The sequence below is a fragment of the Pseudopipra pipra genome, chromosome 18 (assembly GCF_036250125.1).
Source record: "Pseudopipra pipra isolate bDixPip1 chromosome 18, bDixPip1.hap1, whole genome shotgun sequence".
Classification (NCBI taxonomy): Eukaryota; Metazoa; Chordata; class Aves; order Passeriformes; family Pipridae; genus Pseudopipra; species Pseudopipra pipra.
The window spans coordinates 8,389,761-8,416,049 of NC_087566.1; the positions used below are offsets into that span (position 1 = coordinate 8,389,761).

The following is a 26,289-nucleotide window of genomic DNA, read 5'->3' on the forward strand; positions in this document are numbered from 1 at the left end:
GAGCTTTGCTCGCTGTGTCGGGCAGGGAAAAAAAAAAAAAAAGTTTAAAAACAGTGGAAAAAAAAAAAGTTTAAACTCCATCCGGCGGCGTCTCCTGTTCCGGCAGCTCCCGAGCGGGGGAAAAAAGAAAAGCTACGGAAAGAGGAAATGTCGGACGGGACCGCCGGGGATGGATGGGGGGGACCCTAGGGATGGATGAGGGGACCCTGAGGATGGACGGGGGACCCGGGGATGGATGGGGGGACTCGCTGGAGGCCCTCCGGGCGCGGTGGGAGGAGGCGGCGGGGCCGGGCCGGGGCCGCCCCTGTCCGGGGGAGGCGGGGCCGGTTCGCGGAGGCCCCGCGGCGGCGGCGGCTCAGACACAGCCGGGACGAGCACGGACGGTACCGGGGACCGAGGGGAACGGGGCCGGGGGTAGCGGGGGCGGCCGGGGCGTCCCTGGGGCTCGGCGCGGTGGGTGCCGGCCGGGGGTGGGGGGTTGCAGCGGGGGCCACCACGTCCTTCCCCCGGGGTCCCGCCCCGCCCCAGGGCTCCGTCCCGCTCCGCCAGGCTGGGGATGGGGGAGGTCGGGGAGCGCCGGGGTCCGGGACGCTCCACCCGCCGGCGGCGGCTCCAGGCCCCGCGGCCGCCCCGCACGGGGCCGGGGGGCGATGCCCAGGGCCGGGGGGCGATGCCCAGGGCCGCTCCCCGCGGGGCTCCGCTCGGTGCCCGGGGACGGAGAACGAAGGTGCTGCCCCTGTGGCGGCACCGAGGGACCATCTCCGTCCTCACGGCAGGTGACGGGGTGGCCGCAGCCCACCCGCCCTCCGGCACCACCGCCGCTGGGAGCGGAGCCCAGCGGGAGCCGAGGGCAGGGCGAGCAGCCCCGGAGCACGGGCTGGGCCGGGGGAGGTTGTGCTGAGCCCCCCGGGCGGCTCCGGGAAAGGACGGGAGCGGGGTGGGGATGGGGGTTGTGCTGGCGGCGGGAGCGCATCTCGGAGGGTTTGTGGGCCACACAGTCTCGCCGGGCTGTCCAAAGAGGAAGGAGAGCTGGGGGGGCTGCGATGGGAACGCAGGAGCCTCTCCTGTAGCCCTTCAGCCCATCTGTGAGACCCCTGGGTCTTGCACTCCCAGCGAACTCGGTGTTTCATCCGTGTGGTTTTCATTGCTGGAGTGTGGCCTTAATGATTAGGAGTTGGGTGGTCTTGCCCCTCACAGGGTGTCCACAGGGATGGGCTGAAACTGGGATGCCCAAGGGTGAGGTCGGCTCTGGAGGATGCAGGGAGAGGAGATGGGGAGGTCAGTGTCACCCACCGGCCAGGCTGAAACGTGGGGATCACCTGTTTCATTTACCTGCAAAGGGTGAAGTAACAGGGGTCCCTGATGTTAAAGAAGGGAAACCATGGCTGTTTTTCCCCTTGGCTTCTGACCAACAGCCTCTGTGGATCAGTGTCCAACAGAAACACAAGGGCAGCTGCCTCCACCTGCATCACAAGGTGCCAGCTAAGGGCTGGTGCTTTTTTGCTCCTGTAATCGATGCTTTGCTTGGAGAAGTTTGGAAAAAACTCGTGAGGAAGTTCCTCGTTGTGGAGCAGCAGATGGGGCACAAACAGGGCTGGGGAGGGCGGTGGGGGCTCCTCGTGGTGCCGGGGGAGGTGATGCAAAACCTGCGGTCCCAGCGTTTAGCAACTTCCCGTCAGCTGGGCCAGTCACGGTCCTGTCCCCTCCCTGGGGTGAAACCGGGAGATTTGGTATCTTTGGTCCACCCTGAGCGGGGAGGTGATGCTCTGCTCTTGTCCCTCAGTTGGCAGGGTGATGCCAGCTTGACCCAGAGCCATGTCCAGGTACCTGAAGCACTTCACGGTGGTGGGCGATGACCCCGTGCAGTGGAGCAACGACTACCAGAAATGGGAGGAGGAGGAGGACAATGGGGACAAGCAGCAGGACTCGGAGATCAAGGTGGAGCCTGCCAGGAGACACATCTCCTTCCAGGACATGATGAAAAAGCTCTTCAGCTCCCACAAGTTTCAGGTGAGGCAGAACAAGCCCAGGCCAAGGGCGGGTGTGGGATGGAGCTCAGGAAGCGAGGCTGAGCTCGTGAGCCCCTGGCTGAGCTGTGCTGTGGGAGCTGAGCTGAGCTGCTCCCGTGGGTGCAGGTGTTTCCTGAGCAGGGACAGGCCCCGGTGCCTCCGGGTCACTGTGGCACCAGCACGTGCTCCCCCTGTCTTGAGCTCCCCACATCAAGGGCTGGGAGGTGGTTGGGTTTATGGGGAGCCAGGTGGTTTCATGGGAGTGGGACTTTGCAGGAATAACCCACCATCCAGGGGGAGTGGGAGCAATGGAAAGCTCCATGAAACCCAACCAGCTGAATCAGGGCTGTGGGTGTTGGGGTGTGTTCAGCTGTAAGGGCCACAGTGGCTCCTCTTGTGGTCTGTGCTGGGAGGGGATTCATGTTGGTTCTTCTCTGACAGATTGGGGTTGTCTGGCTGGTGATCCTGGATGCCTTGTTGGTTCTTGGGGAATTGCTCATGGACTTGAAAATCATCCATCCGGACAAATATAACATAACCCCAAAGGTAAAGTGTGGGGAAATGTCACCATGAACAGTGATTTCCCTCCCTTTGGTGGCTCAGAGCCTCCCCTGGAGGGAGGCTGGGCAAGGCAGGACCTGGAGCTCCAGCCCTGCCGACCTGATGGTCCCAGCAAACAAAGGAGGGGCTCACAGGGGTGTGTGGGGCTGACCTGGCACTCTGTCCTTTAGAGCAGAAGAAAAGTCCCCAGCCCTTCTCCCTGTAGAGCCCAACCAGCCGTGCCCTCGAGCAGTGGTTTTCCATCCTGCCCTGCTCGTGTGCACACAGGGGGGTTTCCCACTTCCTACCTTCAGCTTGTGCTGCCTTTTCCCAGGTTTTCCACTACCTCTCCCTGTCCATTTTAACCATCTTCCTGGTCGAGGTGGGGTTCAAGGTGTTCGTGTATCGCCGCGAGTTCTTCCACCACAAGTTCGAGGTGCTGGACGGGGTGGTCGTGGTCGTGTCCTTCGTGCTCGACGTCGTCCTCATCTTCCGGGAGCACGAGTTCGAGGCCGTGGGGCTCCTGATCCTGCTGCGGCTCTGGAGGGTGGCCCGGATCATCAACGGTGGGTGAGGGGGTGTCCTGGGCCAGGGGCTGGATTTGTCACCTCCCCTGAATTACCTGGGCTCGTGTCTTTGTTCTCTCCTCACATCCATCTGTGAGACCCCTGGTCCTGCTCTCCCGGTGAACTCGGAGTTCCACCCCTGTGGTTTTCCTTGCTGGAGTGTGGCCAGAGTCAGGCTGCAATTTCTTTGGAGCAGGGATAGACATTCCCCCTAAAAAACTTCATAATTTATTCCTCTTCACACCTCCTGGACCAGTTTCCCAGCACCACTGCCTGCCACACACTCTGGCTGTCCATCCTGGAGAAGGATGGCTCACATCCTAAGTTTCCACTGTAGGATCCTTCTGGCAGTGTTTTAACAGGGGAGCCCCTGTCTTCCTGCATCTGCTTCTACAGCAGAGTAGGATTTAATGCTCTGTTCTGCTGCTACTCCTCCATCCCCTCCAGGGATGCTGCAGGAAATGTCCTTGTCTCACCTTAGATCTTTCTTGCTTGGATTCAAAGGTTTTACCATAAAAAGAGAAATAGAAAAGAAAAAAAAATAGAAATCAGACTTAAGTGACTTTGCTGTGGAAATCATAAATTGTTGCAAATAGATGTTAATTCAGAGTATAGCTGGAAACACTTTCTTCCTTCTTGGGGAAGGAATTTTGGGATTCCAAAAAGTGTAGCAATGAGATTATCTCTAATTCCTGCATGAAACCTCAGCCCAACTGCTGTCCTGTGCCTCCAGCTCAGGTTTGGTGAGTGCTCTGTATTTGGCACAGAGGGATCAGAGGAGGGGATGGCTGGGGCTGTGTCTGTTTTCAGCCCTCACTGCCCTTTGGATGGGGAGAACGTGCCTGGTCGGCAGCAGCTGGAGGGAGGGAGGATGTGAGAGCAGCTTGTGGCTTCTCTCAGTTCAGAGTGAAAGTCAGAGAGAAACTGGATTTGCCTGCAGCCCTGGGAGCCACGGGCTCTTACAGCAGAAAACAGGGTTGCTGTTACAAGAAAATCCCTTTATCCTTGGCTGCTCCTGGTTTCCCCACCAGCTTTTTGCACTTGCTGGAGGAACAGAGGGAACAAAGGGGACGTGCCCCAGGCTCGGGCGCCGTGTCTGTGCCTGGCACGGTTCAGTGCCCCTGGCAGGGACTGGGTTACACCAGCTGGGGACTGGTCGATGTTACCAATGCAAATAATGCTTTGTCCCCTGAGCAATGAACCCCAAAACCCCAAACCTGCTGCCTGGAGCACGAGAACCAGACACCCCCCGGTGCCTCCTGTGCGTTGTTCCGGAGGAGCCGTGTCGGGGAGGAGGAACAGGATGTTCTTCGTGCTCCCACCAGGCTGATTTATTTTTTTCCCCCTCAGAAAAGGATGACAAGAAAAAGCCTTTAGTGTGGGGGCTGAGTTCACATGTCATCACCTAATGGTGCTTGTAGAGAAGTGACACCTCTGCCGTGGTGAGACATGGCGTGTCCTTAGTGCAGCTGGGCAAGGTGAAGCCAAAACCTGGTGGATCTGAGGATGTGCCATGTCCTGTTCCACTGGGTAAAGCCGTGTCCTGATCCATTGGGATGTTCCATGTCCTGTTCCCCCAGGCCACAGCAATCAGCTCCAGGGCACGAGCCCCAGGCTGTGCCCTGCTGTCAGAGCAGGTCCTGACTACACCTAAAACCTGCTAAAACACAACAAAGCTTCCAGCTCCATCCCCCCAGGCTCTGCCAAGGGAGTACATTCAAATTCAGGATTTGAGTGACAGTCTGAGTGATTAATTCAGCTCTGCCTCTTCCCAGCAGAGTATCCCTATCCGAATCCCTCGGGTGGCTGATTTAAAACCCTCCTCATTAAGAAAAGCACTTGGGAAGGGTGGTTGGAAGATGACAGAACCTAAACTGGAGAGGAACACGTTTAACTCCTTGAGGACAGACCCTGTGTCCTGTTAATTCTGCTCGTGGCTGTTTTACAATGTAAAGCAAATCCCCTGGGAATTGTTCCACAGGAATAATTTTATCGGTGAAGACCCGCTCGGAACAACAAGTGTCCAAGTTAAAACAAGCCAACCTGAAACTTGCAACAAGGCTGGAACAACTGGAACACAGCTGTGTAGAGAAGGTAAAAAGCCACTTTTAATTTGAGTTTACCTGCCTGGGATCCTTGTGCAAGGCTGGCACTGTTGGAATGGTTTCCTCACTGGAAAGTGTGGGGTGCCCTACCCAAGTTCCCTGAGCTGCTCCTCCTCCAACAAGTGATGTTTCTCTCTGTCCTACTTCCTTTAGCCAGGTTGTCCTGCTTTCCTGCAGCAGTGGGAAGATCTGTGGGAATCTGGGGAGCTATTTTAAGGATATTAATGATTTGACTTTTTGTCTCCTACAGGAGCAAGAAATCGAGAGGCTGAACAACATCTTAAAGCAGCACGGACTCCTCAGCCAGCCAAAGTAGGAGGCCAGTTTTCCAAGGTGGGAATTCTGCCTGGAGAGTGCAGTGTTGGAATCCACCAGTTTGACCTGAAAGGTTTTTCTGTCTCTTTACTTCCTCTTGCATTGTGTTGTCTATAAACATTTTCTATTTGACCACACTTTGATCAGACCTTGAGATTGCAAAAAGAGTTTTACTGGAAAATTAATTACACGCAGTCCCTGTAAACAACAATTTTTTTCCCCTTTCTTGTACAGTTGTACAGTCAAAATTGCAAAATAATTTAATAAAGACACATCTTTACAAGCTACACACCCATAGAAGTACCACTTATTTAAAATAATTTCATTTTTTCTGTGATAACATTCTTTGTTTGCAACATCTTGTAGAACTTGCAGTAGAAATGATAAGAACTCAGGCTTGAAAAGAGAATTTCTCCTCCACCAGCTGACCGTTCATCATCAATATACATCTCTTTGCCAACCATTCTTCTCATATTGTTGGTAGTTTCCTCATTTCTGTTGCTGCTTGTGCCACTTTGTTATTTATATAACATTTGTTTCAAAACCACCAACAGGCCGCTCCTTCCCTTGACAATCAAATCAGCCCCAAAATAGAGACAAACATGTGCCACCCCACGTCAGACAGAGCCTTGTTCCACCAGCAGGTCCCAGGTCTGATACTGCTTTTCTCATCCCTTCTTCCCTTTTCAGTTCACTGGGCTACAAAGTTCTTTGTTTCCACAGCTCATAAATCAAGGTGTTAAAAGAACTGGAATATGTCAGAACAGATGTAGGTGAGTGGAACTGCTGGGAACAGTCAGGCTCCAGAAAAGCCATTAAAAAGCAAATCCTAAAGGACCAGGTTGGTGTTCAAGCAAACATGAGCATTTGCAGGTACTGGAAGGTCCCCGTGGAGACACTATTTGATAGTTGGAGAGTCAGATTCGATGAGTGGGAATTCTGAAAGGTGTCTCCAATGGATTTAAGGCAGACTCAGCTGGAAGGGCCACTGAGCTTTGCTCAAAGCATAACTGAACTGTTCAGATTTTTAAAGAAAGGTAATTAATTAGTGGTGGTGGGGAAATAGCCAGAAATATGTGGCTTATTCATGTATGGGGGTAGATAAAGCAGAGGCCTTATCTAATAGCACATGATTGCTTTAATTAGCAATTTAACTCTGCTGTTATGGGATAATGAAGCCTGGTTTCCTTTGGAGCTGTGCTGGGTCCCTTCCCCTCCTGCCCCCACAGGCAGGGAGCTGGGAACGGATCTGATGTGCTGGAAGGCTGGTGGCTGCACATGTGCTGACCAGCAAGTTCATATCTGGACCCTTTTTCCTCTCAGTGAGTTATAATTTGGAACTTTCTACTTAATGTGGTTTTTTTAACCCTTCTGAGAACCCTCACAAGGTCTCACCCCTTCTCTCTCAGCCGATTTTAGCCCAGTTTATCTACAATTTAGATGAAACTCATGGCCCATCACAGTGACTGGATAAACCTTGGATGAAAAAGCAGAAATGTGGGGGTTTTTTTGATGAATGCTTACCTTAGACAAATGGGTAGAAAAAATCAAAGGGTAACTTGATGTTAATGGTGGGCCAAGCTTTATAGCCTGGCTCTGCAGGTGAGGAAATGTCAGTGAAAACAACAGAACTTGTTACAGGAATAGTCCTTTCCCTTCCTGAGGGAAGCTGCAATGAAAATACAAACAGGAATTAGCTTCAGCCTTCTGTTTGTATGACTGGTTTATTTGGTCTGGGTTACGTTTTCACCTCTCAGTTGTAAATTTTTTTTTTCCATATACAGTCCCATGTTTCTTTTCATTAATGATGTATGGATTTTTATTGAAGGGTTTTGGCAAGCAGCCACAGCTGTGTTTGAGCTGGAAGAGAATTGTTGGGTGGAATAAAAGTGAAGTGTTGCCTTCAGATAAAGAGATTATCTGGGTCACTGGCACACAGGAAAACAAGCCCTTTGTTTTATCTTAAACCCTGTAATTTAATTACATACCTGCTTCAGTGTGGTGGTGGTGAGTGTTGCTGTAACATTCACTATCCTGGCCTGGGGATTGACCAGGGATCCATATTTAGTCCACTTCACTTCTATTCCAAAGGACACTGGAATTTGGCACGAGCTCTGCAAAGTGTTAGAAATCCTCTCATTGTCTGACTTACACAAAAGCCACTTCATTAATTAATTATTCTTGTTATTAAGGGGCAGGGTGACCCAGGAAGCTCTCTGGGGAGGCAGCAGAGGTGCTGCAGCCTTTGCTGCCCCTGCAGATTCTCCATAAAAGTGACTCTGTACCTGCATTTCAGCAGGACTGTCCTGCCTCAGGCAGGATTTGGCTCTTGGTGATTGTGCTCAGCTGGGACAAAGTAGGAATATTGGTGGGACAGCAGAAAATCCTGGACTCTGCCAGGGCAGAATTTTGAAGCCAACAAGCTGAACTATTTTTAGGCATTTCTTCTTGAACTGTCACGTTTCTGGTGACAGAAATTACTCACTCTTTGGTTGCAAAAGCATTCAAGGCACCTATACACAAAGTGTCATCTCCTATTGTGCTTCAAAGGATTCTTGTTCTCTTACCCTGACCTGGTGCAAGAGGAGAAACAGTGATTCTGTTACTTCACTCTTTCAACCTCACCTCTGATGCTTCATCCCCTCTGAAGAGTAGGACTAAACTATGGCTAGAAGTCATTTTGCACCCAATATGTTGTCCTGAGCCATAAGAGGGTAGCAGCTTGATTAAAAATAAACCCTGTCTTCTACAGCCAGAGTGAAACTCCTCATTTGTGAATATTCCAGGAATTTCCTCCAGCTTGTTTATGAATTTTTTCCTCCCATATTTTTTCTTCTAACTGGTTGCTGCATTTTTAGGCTGGGAAGGTTGAGCTGGTGCTGCATTACAGGTACAGAGGAGAGAGGACAGTGAGAGTGAAGGTGGAGGGTGGTGTGACTTTTCACCTGTTCTGAGATGTGGAGGTGAGTTATTGGCACCCAGTCAAGCACATCCTGGGCTTGGGAATTCCCAAATGAGGCCACATACTCAGGAAAGTTTTGGCCCTTCAGTACATCCAGGAGGGTCTGAGCCAAAGGCTGGCATTTCATAGCTGCTGTAATTCTTCCAGAAAACAAAACAAAACAAAAAAAAGAGATGAGTTACAGCAAAATCCATTGGGTTGGCACAGGCATCATTTCTCCTGCTCCCATGCTCTGTTCAAGCCTTCTGGCTACAGTTGCTAATGCCACAATCTTTTCAAGAGAAAGACCATTGTTAATTAAATGCCATTTTTTAGAATTAAATACTCCATTCCCAACACTCCTCCAGCTGTAGGAACAGCCAGGACCTGAACAGAGCCTGAGGGAAAAGGTTGTCAGAGGGTTAAAAGCACTAAATTAAAAATAAAGATTAGTTCTTACCGTAACTTACAGCCTGAGATCATGTTATAACCAAATAACACGGGGGCTCTGGCTCCCTGTGCTGCCAGGCAGTCCTGGGTGGATGTGCTCTGCAGGATGGAGAGCTGGCTGGGTTTGTTGGTGCTCTGAGTGATGCCAGATGTAACACACAGTTAAAGGGAAATTCAGCACTTCATGTGTTTCAGGACAAAAAAAGAATCCTTAATCATATCCTTAAAATACATCTGAAAGTGCTGTAATAGCTCCAGACTCCTCTCACAGTGTGAAGCACCAGGGTGTGCAGTGAAGGTCTAAATCCACTCACTGCACAGTCCCAGGAGATTGCAGTCAGGACTGAGTCATTCCCTTCTAAAACACAGCCAGAAAACCACTCTTTTATATAGATATATTTTACAGATGTCCAAGCTAGAAAGGGTTTGTGAAGATGGACCAGAACAAGTGCTGCAAACAGAAATGCAGCAGGGAAAGGATATCCTTGAGGCCAGAATCCTGCTCTCACAGGCAGCCCAACAATGTAACCAGGATTGCCACTGAGAGGAACTGGCTTTGTGTCTACCTGCAATGCAAACACACAGGATTAGATCTTACCCTGCACTGAAAGGGCTGGGAAACACAGAAATATTTCAGTTATTTTAGGATTATTTATTGCCTGGAATGATGAGTAGTAAGGTTGTAAGTCAGACTTTGCTTTCTCTGGATACAGAGCCACAAGATGGGGCTTGTAAATGTGACACTTTGGAGGCCTTTACTGCCCAGCTCTGAAATGCTGCCTCCTCTGTGTATCCAGGGCAAGTCATACTTTACCTTGCTGCTCACAATTGTTCTGATTCAAGTTTAATAAGTTTTGTAATTAAATGTCTCTCAACAAGTCACCCATGACATCTCCACAGTTACCTGAGTGAAGCTGATTTGGAAGCTCTGCTGGATTGAAAGTGCTTCTTTGGTAATTGCCCCCAAGACAAAAGCAGCAGCTGCTTCTATTATTTCTCCTGTGTCTGTGTAGGTAATGTGATAACTCACCTGAAAATTAAACATTTTAGATGTTCATTTGAATAAATGCATAAGAGAAACTAGGGGGGGAAAAAATGAAGCTAAAATTATTCAAGTGTTTTATTTCTTCCTTGCTTAAGAAACTCTGAACTACAGAATGGGGATATATTATATCCTCTAGAGCTTCTTCAAAACTGACTTCTTTAAGCATAAACACAATGTTCATCTACTTAAGATTAAAAAATGAGATGATGTGCAACATCTATTCCTCTCTCTGTGCCATCAGTGTGCCTGAAATCATCTTCTACCAAGCATAAAGCAGATTCTACACTCATGTTATTGTCTGTTTTGTCATATACACACAGTAATGACAGACAAGGATTTCAACCTTTCAAGGATTTCTCCTTGAAATGTTGCATATAGTTATTATTTTGTTGCAAAACACTCTCTTTTATCCCAAACTCGGTGTCTCTCCTGTGACATTTGCTTTGGGGATGTCACAATCCATGGGAACTTCAAGGCCTTCCTGACAGCTTTGCAATTTGTGCATCAGAAGTGATTTGCTGCAGAGATTCCTCCCATCAAACACCAACAAGGGCTGTCAGACCTACCCCAAGGACTATATTTAAGCACAGTTCATCCAAAATCATGGGGAGCCTCAGGACATCAGCACCCTTCAGTAGAGTCCTCATTCCATCCAGGGACTGGACAACTATGGACTGGACAGAAATATTAACCTGGAAAACAAACTCAGGTCAGTTCTGAAGGTGGGTATAATTAATTTTGGCTCTTTCTGTGTTATTGTATTCGTGACCCTTCCTGGTTCTGTCCCACAGTCAGTAATTCTCTGAACAATTACTGTGTTACACATACTGCAGAAGGTCAACCAAAGGGTCTATTTTTAAGTAAATAAAGAGATTTACTTAAAAAGAGAAAGTTTTATATGAGGGGAATATATCAGGCTTGAATGTTTGCAGGCAGCATATTATCTTGCTGTTGCTGAGTACCATTACTGATGGCAAATTATATTTTTTTTTACTGTAAATATTAAGGATTAAGTCCCTGTTCTGATCAAGTCAGTGAAAAACTTCCAATGACTATAACTAAGAATTTTGCCCCCAGCTCTCCCAGCTAATTTAGAAGGGTACTTACCATCTGACTTGATTTGGGCACCTAGGGAAGAATAAAAGGACAAATTAAAACAACAGCGAAGATAAGACCTATCACAGTAGCAGTTAATCAAAGCAGGTAAGGCTTAACTCTTTTACCTATTTAACTCCCTCATTACAATAACTGTCACACTGTGGAAGTGATTGGATACACTCCACAGTATCCAGAGGTAGGAAAAGAACTGTTGTTCTCTGTGGCCAGTGGGAAAAATCTTATAATCCAATCCCCTCCTTCCTCTGAGTCCTGGAACTATTCACAGACCTCCAGTTTAGGAAGTTGGCCAGGCTGTGCTTCCCAAAGAAATGAAGAGCTTTTGTTGTCCTGTTCTGATGGTGAGAATTCCATAGTTGCATGCTCTTTACACCAAAAAATGAGAAGCAAGTCTCCTTTTTGTTATACAGCACGAAAATTTCCACCAATATTTCATGGAAAAGCAGAAGTATTGGACCAAGGTCATCAGTCAGGTCTGAAAAATACCCTCATAAAGCACCACTTCATCAAATTTCACTTTTCTGATTTTCCAATGAGTGTTTGAGTCACATCTTTGGGACAGGACCAAAAGTTGGACTCTGACCATGAAGCAATTGTGCAGAATTCTGATGGGATACAGAGAGCAGTGACTCATCCAGGAACACATTCCCAAGAGCTGGAGCTCTGGAGGTGATGCAGGCAGAGTCTGTCCCATATTTATCATCCCAGGGTACAGCTCAACCATCAGAACCAGCTCTGTGAATAAAGGTGCTTGTAAAGATTAGATTTGTCCTTCAGGGCATCACTATTCCTGACTAGGGAAGAGGGAATGAACACCATTCCTGGAATTGTGTTTATCCATGACTGGGGTGATGGATCATGGCTCTGTAGGTCGCTGGCACAGCCTCCCTGTGCCTCCCACTGACTCTGCTTCCCACCTGGAAGGGAGGAGAGAAAGGGCAGGAGCAGCTCTTTGCTTTGGCAGCTCCAAGTACCCACTGACTGTGGTGGGAAGCATCTTGGTAGAGGATTCCAAGAACCACCCCCCACTGGGATCTGCTGGACAGGCCAGGGTAGAGATAAACTGGTTAAACAGATTAACTGCAACAATTACCAAGACATTCCTCCCACTCCAACTGTCCCTCCCGGCAGTGAGGACGGGACTTTCTGAACGCCCTGCTGTCCCAGTGCTCCCAGTAAGGCTCCCTGGCTTACTGGTTTGCCGTTTCTTTGGCCAGCAGCTCCACCTGCTGGCACTGGCAGGGCTCCTGCTCTGCCCTGTGGCCACACTGTCCCCAGTACCATCTTCTGATGTCACATCCCACCCTCAGCTCCATTTGGGAAGGGGATCTCCCTACAGAGCGACTCCAGCATTTATTCAGCCTTGTCCAGTTCCTGCATCTGATCCTTCCTGACACCCACTGACCTCTCCTGAGCTGTCTTGGCAAGCAGCATATGGCTGTTATTCCTCACTGTTCCACTGAGGAAGGGGAATTCATCTTCAAATTCCAAAGCACTCCACTGCTGGAGCCTGGCCTGGCCATCCTTGTTCTCTCCTGGTCCTGCAGCCAAGGAGAACTCTAATTTTGGGAGGACATGGAAACACTCAAAGCCCTTCTGAGGCAGTTTTTTCCACTTCTTCCCCAGCAGGCTGATCAAAAGCCAACATCTGTGAGCAATCCCTGCCTGATTCCAACAAGGTTCTTAATGAGCAGGAGAATGATCCCACCTGTGAAAGTGGCTTTCCTTTCCTGTTGGCACCTTTGGAATCTGTAAGGAGACTGGAAGGGGTCTTTAAGCAGTCACTCGCTGCTAATTAAATCAATTTAAATAATCACATAGATTAAAAACACCTTAATGGTGGAGAGGATGCTGTTTCTTGAAGAGTTTCAGCTTCTGGAAGGAGCCATCGGGTCAAGGTATGATGGGTTTGGGGTTCAATTTTACAGGAGTGATTTCTTTGTCTTCCTGAATATCCTCAAAGGGGATTTATTTATACATGAGATATCATCCTCCAGGCCAAAAAGGGAGGAAAAAGCAGGCTTAGCTTTGAAAAATAACCACAGACTGGATGTGGTAGTTGGCAGATCCAAACAAATTTGCTGTCAGTGGGGTAAAAGTCATGTTCTTTGAGGAGCATAAGGGAGGTTTAGTATAGTGTGCCATCAAAAGTGAGGCTTGGGGGAAAGGGACAGATGCAGAGGATTAAACCTTAGTTTTACCAGCTCTTTAAAACTCAGATTTCTTGGAATTATGCACTCTGGTAACAGGCTTCTTGGAAAAGCCTGAACCTGCACAAAAGCATGAAAGTGCAGCAAGCACTGGTTCAGAGAGCTTGTCTCTTCAAAACTATTATTTTGTATTTCATCTTTGACTATGTTATTTATATTTGGCTAAGCAGAGAACAGAAAATTATTCTGTTACCAAAGCTTGAAGTAAAAACATTCCCAAAGGCTTTCTGTATAAAAGCCTGTTGTATAGGGAGATGGTTTTTTCCCAACCCACAATTTAAAAACCAAAATAAAACACCATATCCTTTAGTAAATAGACATTACTTAATTCTGCAGATTCAAAAAGATCTGTAATATCAACAGGCAGCTGTACAACTGTTTCAAATCATACTTACTGCCAAAATGCTGGAGTTGATGTAGAACAGCATATTAAGTGCTTGAATGCTTTCACATTTTTCCACACTTACTGATCTGATGCATTTTGTGGCCTGGTTTACTAAAAACCCTAAAAAAAAGGTCCAAGTATTGAAGGAAATTAAAGAGTAATTATGAAAAGCAGAAATAAATAACATTATAAGAATCTTAAGTACAAGCAAAAGTAAAAGTAAATGTCATCTCTACTGTAGATAAGGATACAAAGAATGATACTTTCTTATATTCTCACAAAATGGTATGAGATAAAATATTCCTTCTTAACAAGCAGTTGAAGCTTCATAAAAGCTAGAAAAAGATTTATTCCTTCATTTTTGAGATCCCATAAGGCTTTTTGTTTCACAAGAGACCTCAGCTCTCCTCCAGTCAGCACCAGGACTGTTGTGAGACCCTGCTGCCAGTGGGGTTTGGGAAATGCAGGTGTGGGTTTGCTCGTGGGTTTTTTTTTCTTTTCCTGCCTCTGCAGATTTTGAGGAAACTGTGTGAAAGGTTAAAATGTAGAGCTCCAGCCTGCAAGTGGGACTTGAGAAAGGGACCTCAGTGTACAAAGGGACAGCTGGCAAAGGCTGCAATACCCTCTTCCCTCATGGGGTCACCCTTGTGCTGTTTGATTAAACCAATTAGGCCAAATAGGGTGTTTTATTGGTGGACAAACAGCCCATCAACAAGATGCTCTGGAGTTTACTTTGAATGTTCAACAGAGATGCAAAGCAACTTCCATTCTATGTCTAAAAACCACAGAGAAACAGAAGCTATTTTCAAATAATTTGCTCATTTTATCTGGATTTACATTGAGGGGTGTGCCACCTTTCTGCCTGATGAATCTCAAGCCAGAGAAGGATCCTCTTAAGAAAATAAAATGGAATTCAAATGTGTTTTCCAACCTGCAGGATTGGCATCAGAGCACCAGGAGGAGACAACAGGACTTGGCAGTCTCAGAAATGCATCCTCTGTCTGTATAGGAACCCCATACTGCCAAAAAAAACACAGATTCAGGGACACAGGTGTGTTTCAGCCCATCAGAGTTTTACAGCATTTTCATTAACAATAAATATGAATAGAAGAAGTGCTTATTTCCACTGTATCTGTCAATAATTTATACTATTTTGTGCATCAGTTTTTAAGCTACTGCTACAGCAAAAGAAAGCTACTTAAATTTCAAAGTCCTTAAAAATCTAGTTCTCTTTCTCAGTTAACACAAAACACTACACTTCTGCTTTTTACATGTCCATATTTAAAGACCAATATAAATTCTGTCTCTTCCAGAAGAACTGTACTATTTAAAAGCAGGTGCAAACAATGCTGACTTGTTCTTTTATGGAACAATCTAATACTTATTGAATCAGATAATTATTTACCTCATATCTCTGAGTTTCATTTGCATCAGGAGGGTCTGGAGCATCTGTGTCCATATTCCAGCTCTCAGGCTCAGCACTGAAAGCAGCACTCCCAAACTCATTAAGCAAATCATCAAAATTTTCTGGAGTTGGCATTTCAGGGGACCTGAGGTAAAGTGCTTGTTTATCTGCCCAAACATTTAAAAAATGAGATAGCTTTTAGGATATAAAGGACACAGAAACAGTATTTAGTAACCATTTCTCCTTCTGGAGTGGTTAAAAACTCTGTGATAGAAAAATACCAATGCAGTTTAATCTTTAAGAGAAAACCTAAACAGGATCTTAATTCATCTCGCCCAGATGAATGAAAGCACAAATTTTATCATAAGGAAAGTCCCTGGCTTTCAAAATCCTGGTTTCTAACAGCAGAATTTCCAAACCACACATGTCAATTAGTGTCTGCAGTCTCCATGCTAAATATTCAGGTGATTACTGCACAGTCATAATTAAATTAAGAGGACATAGTGCTGATCACTTTTAACTGCCCTGCAAGTCACTTCAAACTTGGGCATAAAGGATTTGTACCACAGATTTGGATCGGATTGGGAAGTCACTTTTCCATGAGACAATTTTAAATTTGATTTATAGGAGATGATAAATTATTTTTTTTTTTAAAAAGGCACCCAAAACTGTATGGGTTTTTTTCCAACAGAGACGAGTTAAAAGTATGAGATGTTTTAAGTCCGTGGTTTCACAAGTGAAAGGATCACAACACAAGGACTGTGAGCAGGCAGAATCACCAGTTTTCTGAGAGGTTTAATAAAATAGAAACAGTTTTAAATTTAGTCTCTTTCTGGTATCTAAAGAGCTTACAAAAATAACATCACAATGTTATTGTGTAATAGTGTAATAGTGGCAACAACTCTACTTACAGTTTGTAGCATGAATGCAGAAAATACTGGGGTTGACTTGGTCAATTAATTGAAATATCCTTTCTGGTGGGTCTGCTCCAACATCAAGAGAATATACAGCAGCTTTCTGCCTGCACAGGTGGCTGTCACCTCTGCAAGCAAGAATAATAAATGAATGATCCACTAGAAGTTAGTGTTGACCAGATTTTAAAGTTCTTTCCACGTACTGAAGCAGCATCACAAAAAAAGCATAAGATTACTGTTTTAATACAATTTGTATAATTGTGCAGCCTTAGAAGGCTCCTGTTGTTTTATACTCTGTGCTTAGTAATAAATAACACAGAATTTTTCCACATGTGGTATTTAGCAGAGAAAACTGTGAGCAGCAGCATGAAGGAAGGTAAGAAACAGGGAAGAACCTGCCAGGGATAATATTGGAGCTAAAATGACAAATGGGATGGGATCCAGATGGTTGAGGCACCCTCTTCCTTGGGATCAGCCAAATTAAATAAATATACAAATATATATAAACCCAGATGTAAATAATGAGATGCACAATACTTGCAGACATTAAAAATCCCCTGGATTTTCAAGCAAAAGGAACATTTCACACAAAAAGAATTTGGGGAAAGAAACACAACTTCATTTTAGGCATTTCTAGTTGACAAAGAGAGAACAGTCACTCCAGGCAATTAAAGTGTCACTCAGGAAGGTGTTGATTAGACCTTTCTGATATATAAATATCTCTAAATGGGTGGCAGGAGTCATTGTGTGCAAGAACAATAAGAAACCACAGTCTGGCATGATTGCTAATTCAAATTTCAAAGCACCAAGAATAAACCCCAGTGCTCAGATTGGCATAATTTATACAGAAGGTGGGCTGAAAAGCTGCACTTATTGTTCTCAGAGTTCACCAAGAGATCTTTTTTTTTCCCATTAGGATTTTGAAGTGAGCTTTCTGAACTCCTTTTTGAGAGGAAGAAATGAGATGAAGGGGTTTTTAGAGCAACTAAACAGCAAAGAAACAACTATTGGCTCTAATTTTTTGGTATAATGTTAAATTTTAGTGGTGTTGAAGTGACAGACTGGCAGGGAGGCAGCAGGTTGGGATGGTGACTTTAAAATTAAGACCAGAACAATGCTCACACTACTTCAAAAAGCTCTGAATTGATCAAGTTTTTAGCTGAGGTGGTCAGATGGTACCATTTTCCTTAACTTCCAGACACTTCATTATATTAATGGAAGTCTAAAGATACATCATTTTCCCCTCTAAAAAAGCATCACCACCTGAGCGTCCACAGACAGGAGCAGAGGAGGAAAGAAGGAATAAGGGAAAGAGAAATGGGTGTTTATACACAAAGAGCATTGATTGCATCCAGAGAATGGTTCTAGTACCAATAACTATGTGCTATTTTATGGCAGCACCTTGTAGTTGAAGGTCATTGGAAATTTTTAGGAGGGGAATGAGAACCTGCAGCATTCAGGATGCATGCACTTGGGAAATTGTGAAATGCAACCATATATTTAGCAACTGCTGCAAGTTAGTGAAGAGATCTCTCAAATAATTTGAAAGAAATATGTCTACACTTGTCATTTAATGATTTTAAAATAAGGGAGCTTGTTTAAGTATTGGGGCCAAAGGTTTCCAGGCCCAGGGCAGGAAGATCTGGAGAAAGTGGAGTTAGGATGGCAGCAGGAGGGGCTGGGAACTGGTGAGAGGAGAGGGCAGAGCCCTGATTTTGTGTTTTAGTGTTATTTATCCACTCACGTGACCACAGGGACTGAACAGGCAGTGAAGAGGCTGAACTCCTCGGGGCTGCAATCGGGGTCACAGCAGCAGTTGACATCACACTGTGCCACCAGCAGGTCACACACACACAGCCTGGCAACTGCAGAGAGATGAAATCAGAAGTGGGGCTGGGATTTCACACCTCCCAGCCTGTCCCCAAACACCCTCACTCTTCACCTCCACTTGGTTCGGACAACGGGCAAATCCAAACTCACTTGCTCTTTTTTGAAGGCATTTTTAAAAGCCATCCTTAGAAAAAATCTATTTGGGACACATGGACAAACTGAGACACTAAAATCTGACAGTGAGAAATAAAAAACCCAACCTAACAGGAATTTTGAAGGCATGAAAATATACTCAGCCCTGCAGATGTCAAAAAAAAAAAAGAGATACAAACAAGAAGGTGTTAATTTTGATTTACTGGGAAGAAATATAAAACATTTCGAAAGAGTGAGATGTTTATAAGCATTGAGCAGTAAAACACTTCCCTGATGTGCCAACATAACAAGAGTTGACTTCTTTGAAACTGTTTTTTTCTCTCTGTCTTTAGCTGCTGTGAAATATTGTAATCACAAAGAGAGGAATTGTTAATAATTCTGTAAACTGGCCCCATAAAATGTCTGGTAACTTAGAACAGTCTTAGGTTTTCAAGTTTATAAATGTGAAGAACAGATATAACTCTACTGAACTGTTTTGAGAGTTGTTCTATAATAAATCTTGACGAAAGAACAGCACAGAATGAGGAAAATTAAGCTCAGTGTTTTATAGGCAAGACATTCAAAGGGTATTTTCATAATTAATTCTTTTATTTCTGTTGGACTGTTGTCTGTTTCTCTACGGCTTCCTAAGTGTTCTCTGACCACCTGAACAGTATCCAGGTATTTCCTGGAATCTCTGAAGTTCTCCCTGTTCTGTTGGCTGAGTTTACCCCTGGAATCCTTAGTTCACCCCATGAACAAGAGCATTTTAAACATGAACTATTAGATTGCAAGGTTATGTCTCCCAGATTAGGAATTTAAGTCTCTTTTCCCTAAGGAGGGAGCACTGGGACAGGTTTCATTTGGCAACTAATCCATAGAAATCTGAACTGATGGAAATAAGAAGTTAAATTAAAATGTAGCCAATAAGACAGCGGGAAACACCTTCTGAGAGCACAGTAACAACGATTTATTTACATATTGGTATGACAATGTATCCGCAGCACTGGGGCTGAATGAGGAATCTGGGGGCAAAGTGGGCACGTGGAGCTCTCCAAGGAGATCCAGGGGAGCCTCTGCGGGGTCAGACCCTGCGCGGGGAGCGGGGGAGGGCTCAGAGCAGGGGCTGGAGGGGCAGGAGACCCTGCCCTACACCCGCGGGCACACACGGGGCTGGGTGACGGTCAGATATGTGACGGACACATCTTGCTGAAGCAACCCCCAGAGATGCTCAGGGAGAAGCCGGGCAGTTTTCCCAGTCCCGGGGCGGCTGCAAGGGGAGGGAAAGAGGCACCAAGGGCCCAGTGGCGACAGGAGGCCGCGCGCGGGGCTCCCCTCGCCCGGGAAGGGCCGTAGCCCCCGCATGGACCCACCGTCCGTGATCGGGGCCGGCGCGCAGTGGGCCCGCGCCTGGGCGGCACCGCGAGTGTCTGCGGGCTCCTCGCTCGGCTCCGCTGCCCGGAGCGGCGGCGGGAGTAGGAGGAGGAGGATGAAGAGAAGGGTGTGGACGGCAATGGCTGCTCTCCCGGGCGCCGCCATGGCGGCCGCCCTTAGCAACGGTTGCCAGGGGCAGGGCGACCCCGTCTCTCGCGAGACTTGGCGGGGCGGAGGGGAAGGGCCGCGCCCCGGCTGAGATGGCGGCCGGGGTGGTGGCGGGGGGAACTTCAGGGTCTCTCAGGGTCTGTCAGGGTCCTCCGGGCTCCCCCATCGCCCCTCAGCGCGGGGAGAGGCCGCACGCTGGGCTTTGGCTGGGTATGGCCGCCGCGGTGGTGTCAGGCAGCCGCTTGTGCCACCCAGCGCCCTCAGGAACAGTCCAGACCGGCGTTGATCGGGTGCTGCCCCCTCAGTACCACAGAAAAGGTTTCTGGTGTAGTGAACCGCGAAGGAGGTCTGGGGAGAAAAGCTGCTGGAAGGCCACAAGCAAAACGAAAAAAAAAAAAAGTGTGCGGAATGGTGCCTTGTGAGAGAAAAATTCTATATTTCACGGGTTTTTGTAACTGTGTTTTTAGTAATCTTTCCTTAAACTAATTTTTGAAGTTTTAAAGTTTCTCCTTCTGAAAATGCCCTGGGTCCTTCATGCTCAGTGTATATTCATTCATTAAGCTGGTTAGAAATTTTGCCATATATGCAGGTAACTTTGAGGTCTTTTTTTAACCTAGATGGTTAATGATTCTAATGATTCTAAATTATTCTATTTTTATAGTAAATTGGAAGACTAGGCTAGAGAGTGACTAGTGATCAGGGTTACCTTACAGATGTAACATCCAGGCTTCAGTTCAACAAGGAAATTAATTTTTAAAATGAAACTTCATCAAGTTTATGTTCTGCATTACCTGAAGGGAAAGTTTGTCACTCTCTACAACTCCCTGGCAGGAGGTTTAGATTAGATATTAGGAAATATTTCTTCATGGAAAGGGTTGTCCAGCATCAGAACAGGCTGTCCAGGGAAATGGTGGAGTCACCATCCCTGGAGGTGTTCAAAAACGTGTGAATGTGGCACCTGGGGACATGATTTTGTGCTGAGTTGATGGCTGAGCTCTAAAAGCTCTAATATTCCAGTTTCATCCATTGGAAATGGAAATAATGTCCCTCCTTTGCGCTGTCCACTTACCCCCAGGGGTGCGATGTTACACAAGAGCACTGACTGTTCACTCCGTGTGAGGCCACCAGGGTGCTCTGATGTTCTCCAAGCGCTGCTAAAGTGGATTTGAAGCAGCTCCATGTCACGTGGCAAAGTCCTGGAGTCCTCCTTCCCATGGAAACACCTCAGTGCTCCAAGGACATGGTCACATGAAGGTGAGAATCCGCTGTACCTCGGAGCTGTGTGTGCCTTCCATCCCAAAATAACCTCACTGGGTCTCCAGCCTGCATTCCTTGTTCCAAAGTTTCTGTGTTCACCTTTCCTTTTGGGGATAAAGAACTGGTGTGTTCAGTCTCTTTGTTTTTTTGCTGTTCCTGAGGTTTTTTGGATTCCATTGGAAGCATCCGTGCCCTTCCTTTCAGCCAGGTGGTCAAAATGATGTTACAAGTGTTGGGTTTGTTGTTTTTTTCAGGCTTAAAGACCAACAGTGACTTCAAAACACTTCCATTTTGAAAGGAAAATGTAAAAATGGCATGATAGGACTCTTTTTTTTCTTCTCACTGAGGCTGTGTCAGGACTGGCTGCAGCCATCCAAGGGAATATAGCCCTGTATTTGAGGAAATCCTGGGGATCTTTAAAAATCCATCTCTTGCACTGTCCCAGAGCAGGGAAACAAAAAGAAAAGCAATCCTACAAGTCCTGCAAAGTTGGAAACTTGGATTTTAGATTAGAGGCTTGGAGGGAAAGTGGTGCTTGGTTTATTTATCACCATTGGTTATATTCTGTCTTCTTGTTCCCCTGCAGTGCCATGAGATAATTAATATTAAAACTTGTTAGTTTACACGTTTCTGATGCATTTAAAATCGGTTAAAAAAGGGCTGTTGACAATGCACCAGGGAAAATAGAATTTAATACATACTTTTTGCATCCAGAATTACTTGGCAAAGCTGATGGTGCACAAGGGACCAGACTCCAAGATGAAAAGCAAGCCTTGCTGGAATGTGAAAGCACAGATTGCACCCTGGATGAATGTGGGCAGGAGCTGGATGAATAAAGAGGTATTAATTCTTCCTGCATCTACCATTGAAATAGAACTGGGCGACTGTTCAATAGCAAAGTAGGATGGAATTAATCTGTTTTACTCATGACCTTTTTTCTTTTCTCAGAAGTGTTAGGGCTTCACTCAGAGCAACAGTTCACCTAAAAACCCATCTCCAGTATTTGCTGTAAGAGAAGAATAGGTCAAACAAGCTGCTGTGTCACTTCAGCTCCCTCTTTATTGGTGTTCAAGTGAGCGACTCTGAATTCCTCAGCTGTAGGATGTGATTGTTCAATAGGGCCATGAAGCCTCTCCAGAATGCCTCTCACAAGCAGAATGCAAAGCCCCTGCAGAAAGGAAGTTAAATAAAATACAACCCCCCACCTTTGTCATGAAGAGAGGAAAAGCCAAATAAAAACCCATGTCTAAGAAAAACCCACAAAACCCACCTTTATGTTGGATTTCTGGAACAGGTTCCAAAGAGCAACTCCAAGTGTGTAGGACAAGATCAGGACATCAATAAATAAGGCTTGTTCTCCATCACAGAGATTTTAATTTATCCTGTCAACATGAGTTAATTAATAATTAAAGAGGGCACTGTGATCCTCGTGTGGGAGGTCCTAGAAAATGAAGATTCAAGAAGTTTGAAGATGCAGCAGGGTGCTGTCTATTAAAAAGCATCTTAAGGGATTTGCTGTATTACTATTTTAATTATAATTTAAGCTGCAAGATTTTGATGTGCATTTAAGCATTACAGCGTGGCATTTCCAATGCAAACATGGCAGGATTGAGTCCCATCAAGTAAATCCAGGGGAAGTAACTGATTATAAACACAAATAAAACTAACACAGATGTCTGATGAAATGCTAAGACTAAGCAAAAAGCACTACTTATATTTCAGTTTCTCTCATCCAAGCTTATTGTAATAATTCACAGTAAACTTTGGTTTTTAGCCATAGAACTTTCACCACAGCCCTTTCCTTTTAAATTACTTGAGATTTAAATAACTTAATTACTTTTATACAGCTAAAATGATTGCTGTTCCTCAGAACAGAGGGCACTAGAGTTTTCAGAACAGTGCACCAATACCTGTCCTGCCCATGGACATGTATCATTTGATTAAATGTTTTAATTTTATTTTTGGACATTTAAACTCTGAGTAGAATCAGCTTATTAACCACAGTCTCATAAATTATGATGGATGAGGTGTTCAGACTTGTTAGGAAGTTTTTAGTGATAAAAAGTGCAGAGTTTATATAATAAAAGAGCTTCTCTAGGAAGTGGTATAATTCCTGTTATCTTAGACTTTTAAAATGAGGAGAAAATCCTAAGAGGAAACAGTTTTGGATGTGCATTACTTGATCTAAATATATCTTCTCAGCTGAATGCCATTCATAACAATTTTAGCACTGACCAAAAGTCAGAGTCACCAATAAACTACAATATTTTGTATTTTATAGGGTGACTTGGGTGAGGTTCTAAAGGAATTGAGAAACTGGTACAGAAAATAAATCAGCTCTCCAGGATTTTGGACAGCTGGGATTTGGGAGACCTTCAAGCCCCTTTCAGTTCTAAAGGGGCTCCAAGAGAGCTGGAGAGGGACTTTGGATGTGGCATGGAGTGACAGGACAAGGGGGAATGGCTTCCCACTGCCAGAGGGCAGGGTTAGGTGGGATACTGGGAAGGAATTCTTGGCTGTGAGGGTGGAGAGGCCCTGGGACAGGCTGCCCAGAGAAGCTGTGGCTGCCCCATCCCTGGGAGTGTCCAAGGCCAGGTTGGATGGGGCTTGGAGCAACTTGGAATAGTGGAAGGTGTCCCTGCCGATGGCAGGGGGAGGAACAAGATGATCTTTAAGGTCCCTTCCAACCCAAACCATTCTGGAATTCTAGCTGGTGATCTTCTGACTCTGCATCTTCTCTTGACTTTTCCACGTGGGAAGTCTGGTATTGTCCTTCTCACATGAGTTTTGTGTTTAATGCAGCTGTGCTGTCTTGAACTTCATCCTTCCAAGGCTGATGTTGGTTTTGCCGTATGACAGATCACTCTAAGAGTTCAAGTGGACAGGCATTTGGAATTAGAGTCAAAACAAAGCCAAACCAGGCTGAAATAAACTGTGTTCCGGTCTAGCACAACATTAGCCCTTAAATAAATAGTGAGGAGCCCGGGCTGTCTGTAGGGCAGATGGCATTACAGGTAATATTTATCATGCTCCAATCTCAGGACTAAGATACTTGGGAGGGAGGATTGACGTCAGCTCCAAGTGAATCAGTTTTAAAACCAGCTGAAAACCTGCTTGTGCCTCCAACAGTTGATTATATTGTGCAGCACTTCTGCTTTGTGCATTTGTTGGTCTGAGCAAGCCTGGCAGGAAGAGTTCATTTTGCTTTTGCAGCTTAAATGGGCTGATGTAAATAGATCTTGGACTTTGAGGTGGGAAGATTCCACCCAGCTGCAGTAACCAGGGGGATGCCCTTTGCTCCAGTTTTTGTGCCAAATTTGTGCGCTGGGGAATTTTAAACAAATATCACTTGGCAGAACATGGACCCTCAGGGTACAAGAAAAACACCGGCATGAGGCAGCAGGGCATGGGCTGGGAGGGATTTACAGGGAGAACTATCCACACTGACACTGAGCAGGGGGGAAAACCAGTTCTGAACTGTTTTATTAAAAAGAGTTGGGTTTTGTGTCACAGGAGCCCAGTGATCCTCTGAATGAAAACCAGGAGCAGTTTCTCATACGGGTACAGTGTGCAGGAGTGTGAAAGAGTTCAGCAAAGGTTACTAATTATCATGTAAATTATGAGGTCTTCTGGCTGTCTGGACAGACCTGGGTGGCTGGCCTGGGATAGAATCATAGAATGATGGAATCACTAAGGTTGGAAAAGACCTCCAAGATCAAGTCCAACCTTCAGCTGAATACCCCATAGCCACTAAACCATATCACAAAGTGCCACATCTCCTTGTTTTTTGAACACTTCACAGAATGATGACTCCACCACTTCCCTGCAGAGCCCGTTCCAAGGATTTTCAAGGTTTTCCAAGGATTTCCAAGGATGGAGGAGTGTGAACTGCTCACGGTGTGCCTTGGCTCTGGAGCCCTCACTGAAACATGGAGTTCTGCTCTGCCAAGTGTGTTTGTCAGCCCTGAGCTCACACCAAGTTTCTCAGCCCTGTGAGTCAGGGCTGGTGGGCAAAGAGGCATGGAAAGCATCCCATCCAGCTCTGGGAACTGGGATGAGGCATGGAGAGCTTGAGTTTAGCTAGAATTGTGTGGGGGCTCCCAGGCTGAGCAGCACAGCCAGCTGCTGTGGGACACACCACCTTGCGCTACAATGAGCTGCCTCAAGGTCACTGTGGGCAAAGGTGCAGAAAAAGGGCTTAGGCCAGGCTGGACTTGTCCTAGAAAGGACCTGGACAAGGAGGAGGAACATTGAGACTGAGGGAAGGGAGAGAATGATTCTGTGGGGGAAACTCTGAAAATATGTACTTCCCTTTCCTGATAAAGTCACAGAGGGCGAGGCACTGAGGAGAGCTACCTTGTTTGTCTGCTCTCACACCCTGACAGGCCTGGGCAGCAGCACCCCCTTATCTCCACCACGTTGGCACATGTGGCTGTGTTCCCTAATCCACCAAACGGGGACTGGGCTGCTCCTTGTGCTCCCTCCACTCTCCTTCTCCCTGTTCTAACAGGAGCATTAATTTTTAATAACTTTGGATACAATTTCAGCTCCAGCTGGAAAACTTTCATGCTTTGCTTAAGCCTTTAGCAGTGTAAGGGGAAAGACGTTGTCTCTGTCAAGGTACAGAGAGAGTGAAATGCCTCCCGTGTGACAAAGATGGTGCTTCAGCAGCATTCCCATGGGCTGGGTCCATGGAGTGTGGCTCTTCGTTCACTGCAGCAGCTCGGGGTGCAGGTTTCACACCTGCCTCTGCCGTGTGTACACCCCTGTTTGTTACTTAAGTTATATAAGTGGCAGCAGCCTCTTGATGTGTGTGTACACAGAGGAATTAAATTAATTTGCAGAGCTGCCTGCTGGGAACCTCCAAAGGGACAACAGGCCCTTTTGCACACCCACGAGCAGCACAGAGAACTGAGCTGTGGGAAACAAGGAATTGGGTCTTTTTGAACCCACTGGGTCTCTATAGCATTGAAGCTGTTGAAGTCGTGCAGGGGGACAGCTGAGAGCTTTGTCTCTCTCACCTACAATTAACTTTTTTTTTTTGTTAACTCACCTACGATTAACGTAGTTTTAGTGGGTTTTGAGTGATGACTGCATGCCATGGCCACGTCGTGAGGGTTTTATTTGGCATTTCACGTTCCTTACCCAAAATGGATTTAACTCCCAGCACTCCCATGGATTTCTACAGAAATCTATCACGCACTTCCACAGAAACCTCTCCTGCCAGCCCTCTCACGAGCTGGCTCCGTCCCTAAACCAACAGGGCGAGTCACCCTTTCAAACCCACATTTTTGCGGGGCGTGACTCCCATCGCTGTCCCCGGGCACCCGGAACGCGCGAGCGGCCGGAGCAGTCCCTGCGAGTTATTCGGGGCACGCGAGACACGCGGAGGGCGTGGAGGGGCAGTATCTGGGTTAGGCGCAGGGGCCGACAACGTTAATTGGGATAACTGCGGGTAAAAGGCGGCTCGAGACGCGGACCCGCGGGGGTCGCTGCGAGGGGACCGCTGTGAGGGGGCCGCGACGAG

General features: G+C 46.5%; 2 protein-coding genes and 1 long non-coding RNA gene across 9 annotated transcripts; 2 read left to right on the forward strand and 1 right to left on the reverse strand.

Moving 5' to 3' along the window:
- The first annotated feature begins 281 nt into the window (after positions 1–281).
- On the forward strand, positions 282–5,822 carry HVCN1 (hydrogen voltage gated channel 1). The gene is made up of 6 exons (XM_064675023.1): positions 282–383; positions 1,784–2,010; positions 2,451–2,555; positions 2,884–3,115; positions 5,097–5,209; positions 5,471–5,822. The coding sequence occupies exons 2-6, from the start codon at positions 1,816–1,818 to the stop codon at positions 5,534–5,536; spliced, it is 711 nt and encodes a 236-aa protein (XP_064531093.1). The 5' UTR covers positions 282–383; positions 1,784–1,815; the 3' UTR covers positions 5,537–5,822.
- On the reverse strand, positions 3,112–19,523 carry TCTN1 (tectonic family member 1). 5 transcript variants are annotated; one of them, XM_064675012.1, is made up of 15 exons: positions 19,337–19,523; positions 17,746–17,866; positions 15,999–16,129; positions 15,088–15,254; positions 14,614–14,701; positions 13,693–13,802; positions 11,079–11,099; positions 10,538–10,663; positions 9,831–9,956; positions 9,408–9,492; positions 8,937–9,075; positions 8,481–8,637; positions 7,524–7,649; positions 7,060–7,204; positions 3,112–3,602 (listed from the first exon to the last, which is right to left on the reverse strand). In XM_064675012.1, exons 1-14 carry the CDS (start codon positions 19,500–19,502, stop codon positions 7,061–7,063), a joined length of 1,707 nt encoding a protein of 568 aa, XP_064531082.1. In that variant the 5' UTR covers positions 19,503–19,523; the 3' UTR covers positions 3,112–3,602; position 7,060. The 5 variants fall into 5 exon arrangements, with proteins under 5 accessions (XP_064531082.1, XP_064531083.1, XP_064531081.1 ...); XM_064675013.1 differs by lacking the exon at positions 3,112–3,602 and adding an exon at positions 5,202–5,391; XM_064675011.1 differs by lacking the exon at positions 3,112–3,602 and adding an exon at positions 5,824–6,283.
- On the forward strand, positions 19,518–24,554 carry LOC135424129 (uncharacterized). 3 transcript variants are annotated; one of them, XR_010435092.1, is made up of 3 exons: positions 19,547–20,759; positions 21,477–21,602; positions 24,276–24,554. It is a non-coding gene; the product is annotated as an uncharacterized LOC135424129 (long non-coding RNA). The 3 variants fall into 3 exon arrangements; XR_010435091.1 differs by lacking the exon at positions 24,276–24,554 and adding an exon at positions 21,711–22,014 and having other exon boundaries at positions 19,548–20,759; XR_010435090.1 differs by lacking the exon at positions 24,276–24,554 and having other exon boundaries at positions 19,518–20,759; positions 21,477–21,614.
- Positions 24,555–26,289: the final 1,735 nt, after the last annotated feature.

Bases quoted from the DNA above. Each gene is read 5' to 3' on its own strand.
- HVCN1 (XM_064675023.1), top strand. From the start codon at position 1,816: ATGTCCAGGTACCTGAAGCACTTCACGGTGGTGGGCGATGACCCCGTG. The intron at 2,011-2,450 runs GTGAGGCAGAAC...CTTCTCTGACAG, and splicing joins TCAGCTCCCACAAGTTTCAG to ATTGGGGTTGTCTGGCTGGT. The intron at 2,556-2,883 runs GTAAAGTGTGGG...GCCTTTTCCCAG, and splicing joins AATATAACATAACCCCAAAG to GTTTTCCACTACCTCTCCCT.
- TCTN1 (XM_064675012.1), bottom strand. From the start codon at position 19,502: ATGGCGGCGCCCGGGAGAGCAGCCATTGCCGTCCACACCCTTCTCTTC. The intron at 13,803-14,613 runs GTTGGAAAACAC...CCTTTTTTTTAG, and splicing joins CTCTGATGCCAATCCTGCAG to GGTTTTTAGTAAACCAGGCC. The intron at 8,638-8,936 runs GTAAGAACTAAT...GTTTTCTGGAAG, and splicing joins ATCTCAGGCTGTAAGTTACG to AATTACAGCAGCTATGAAAT.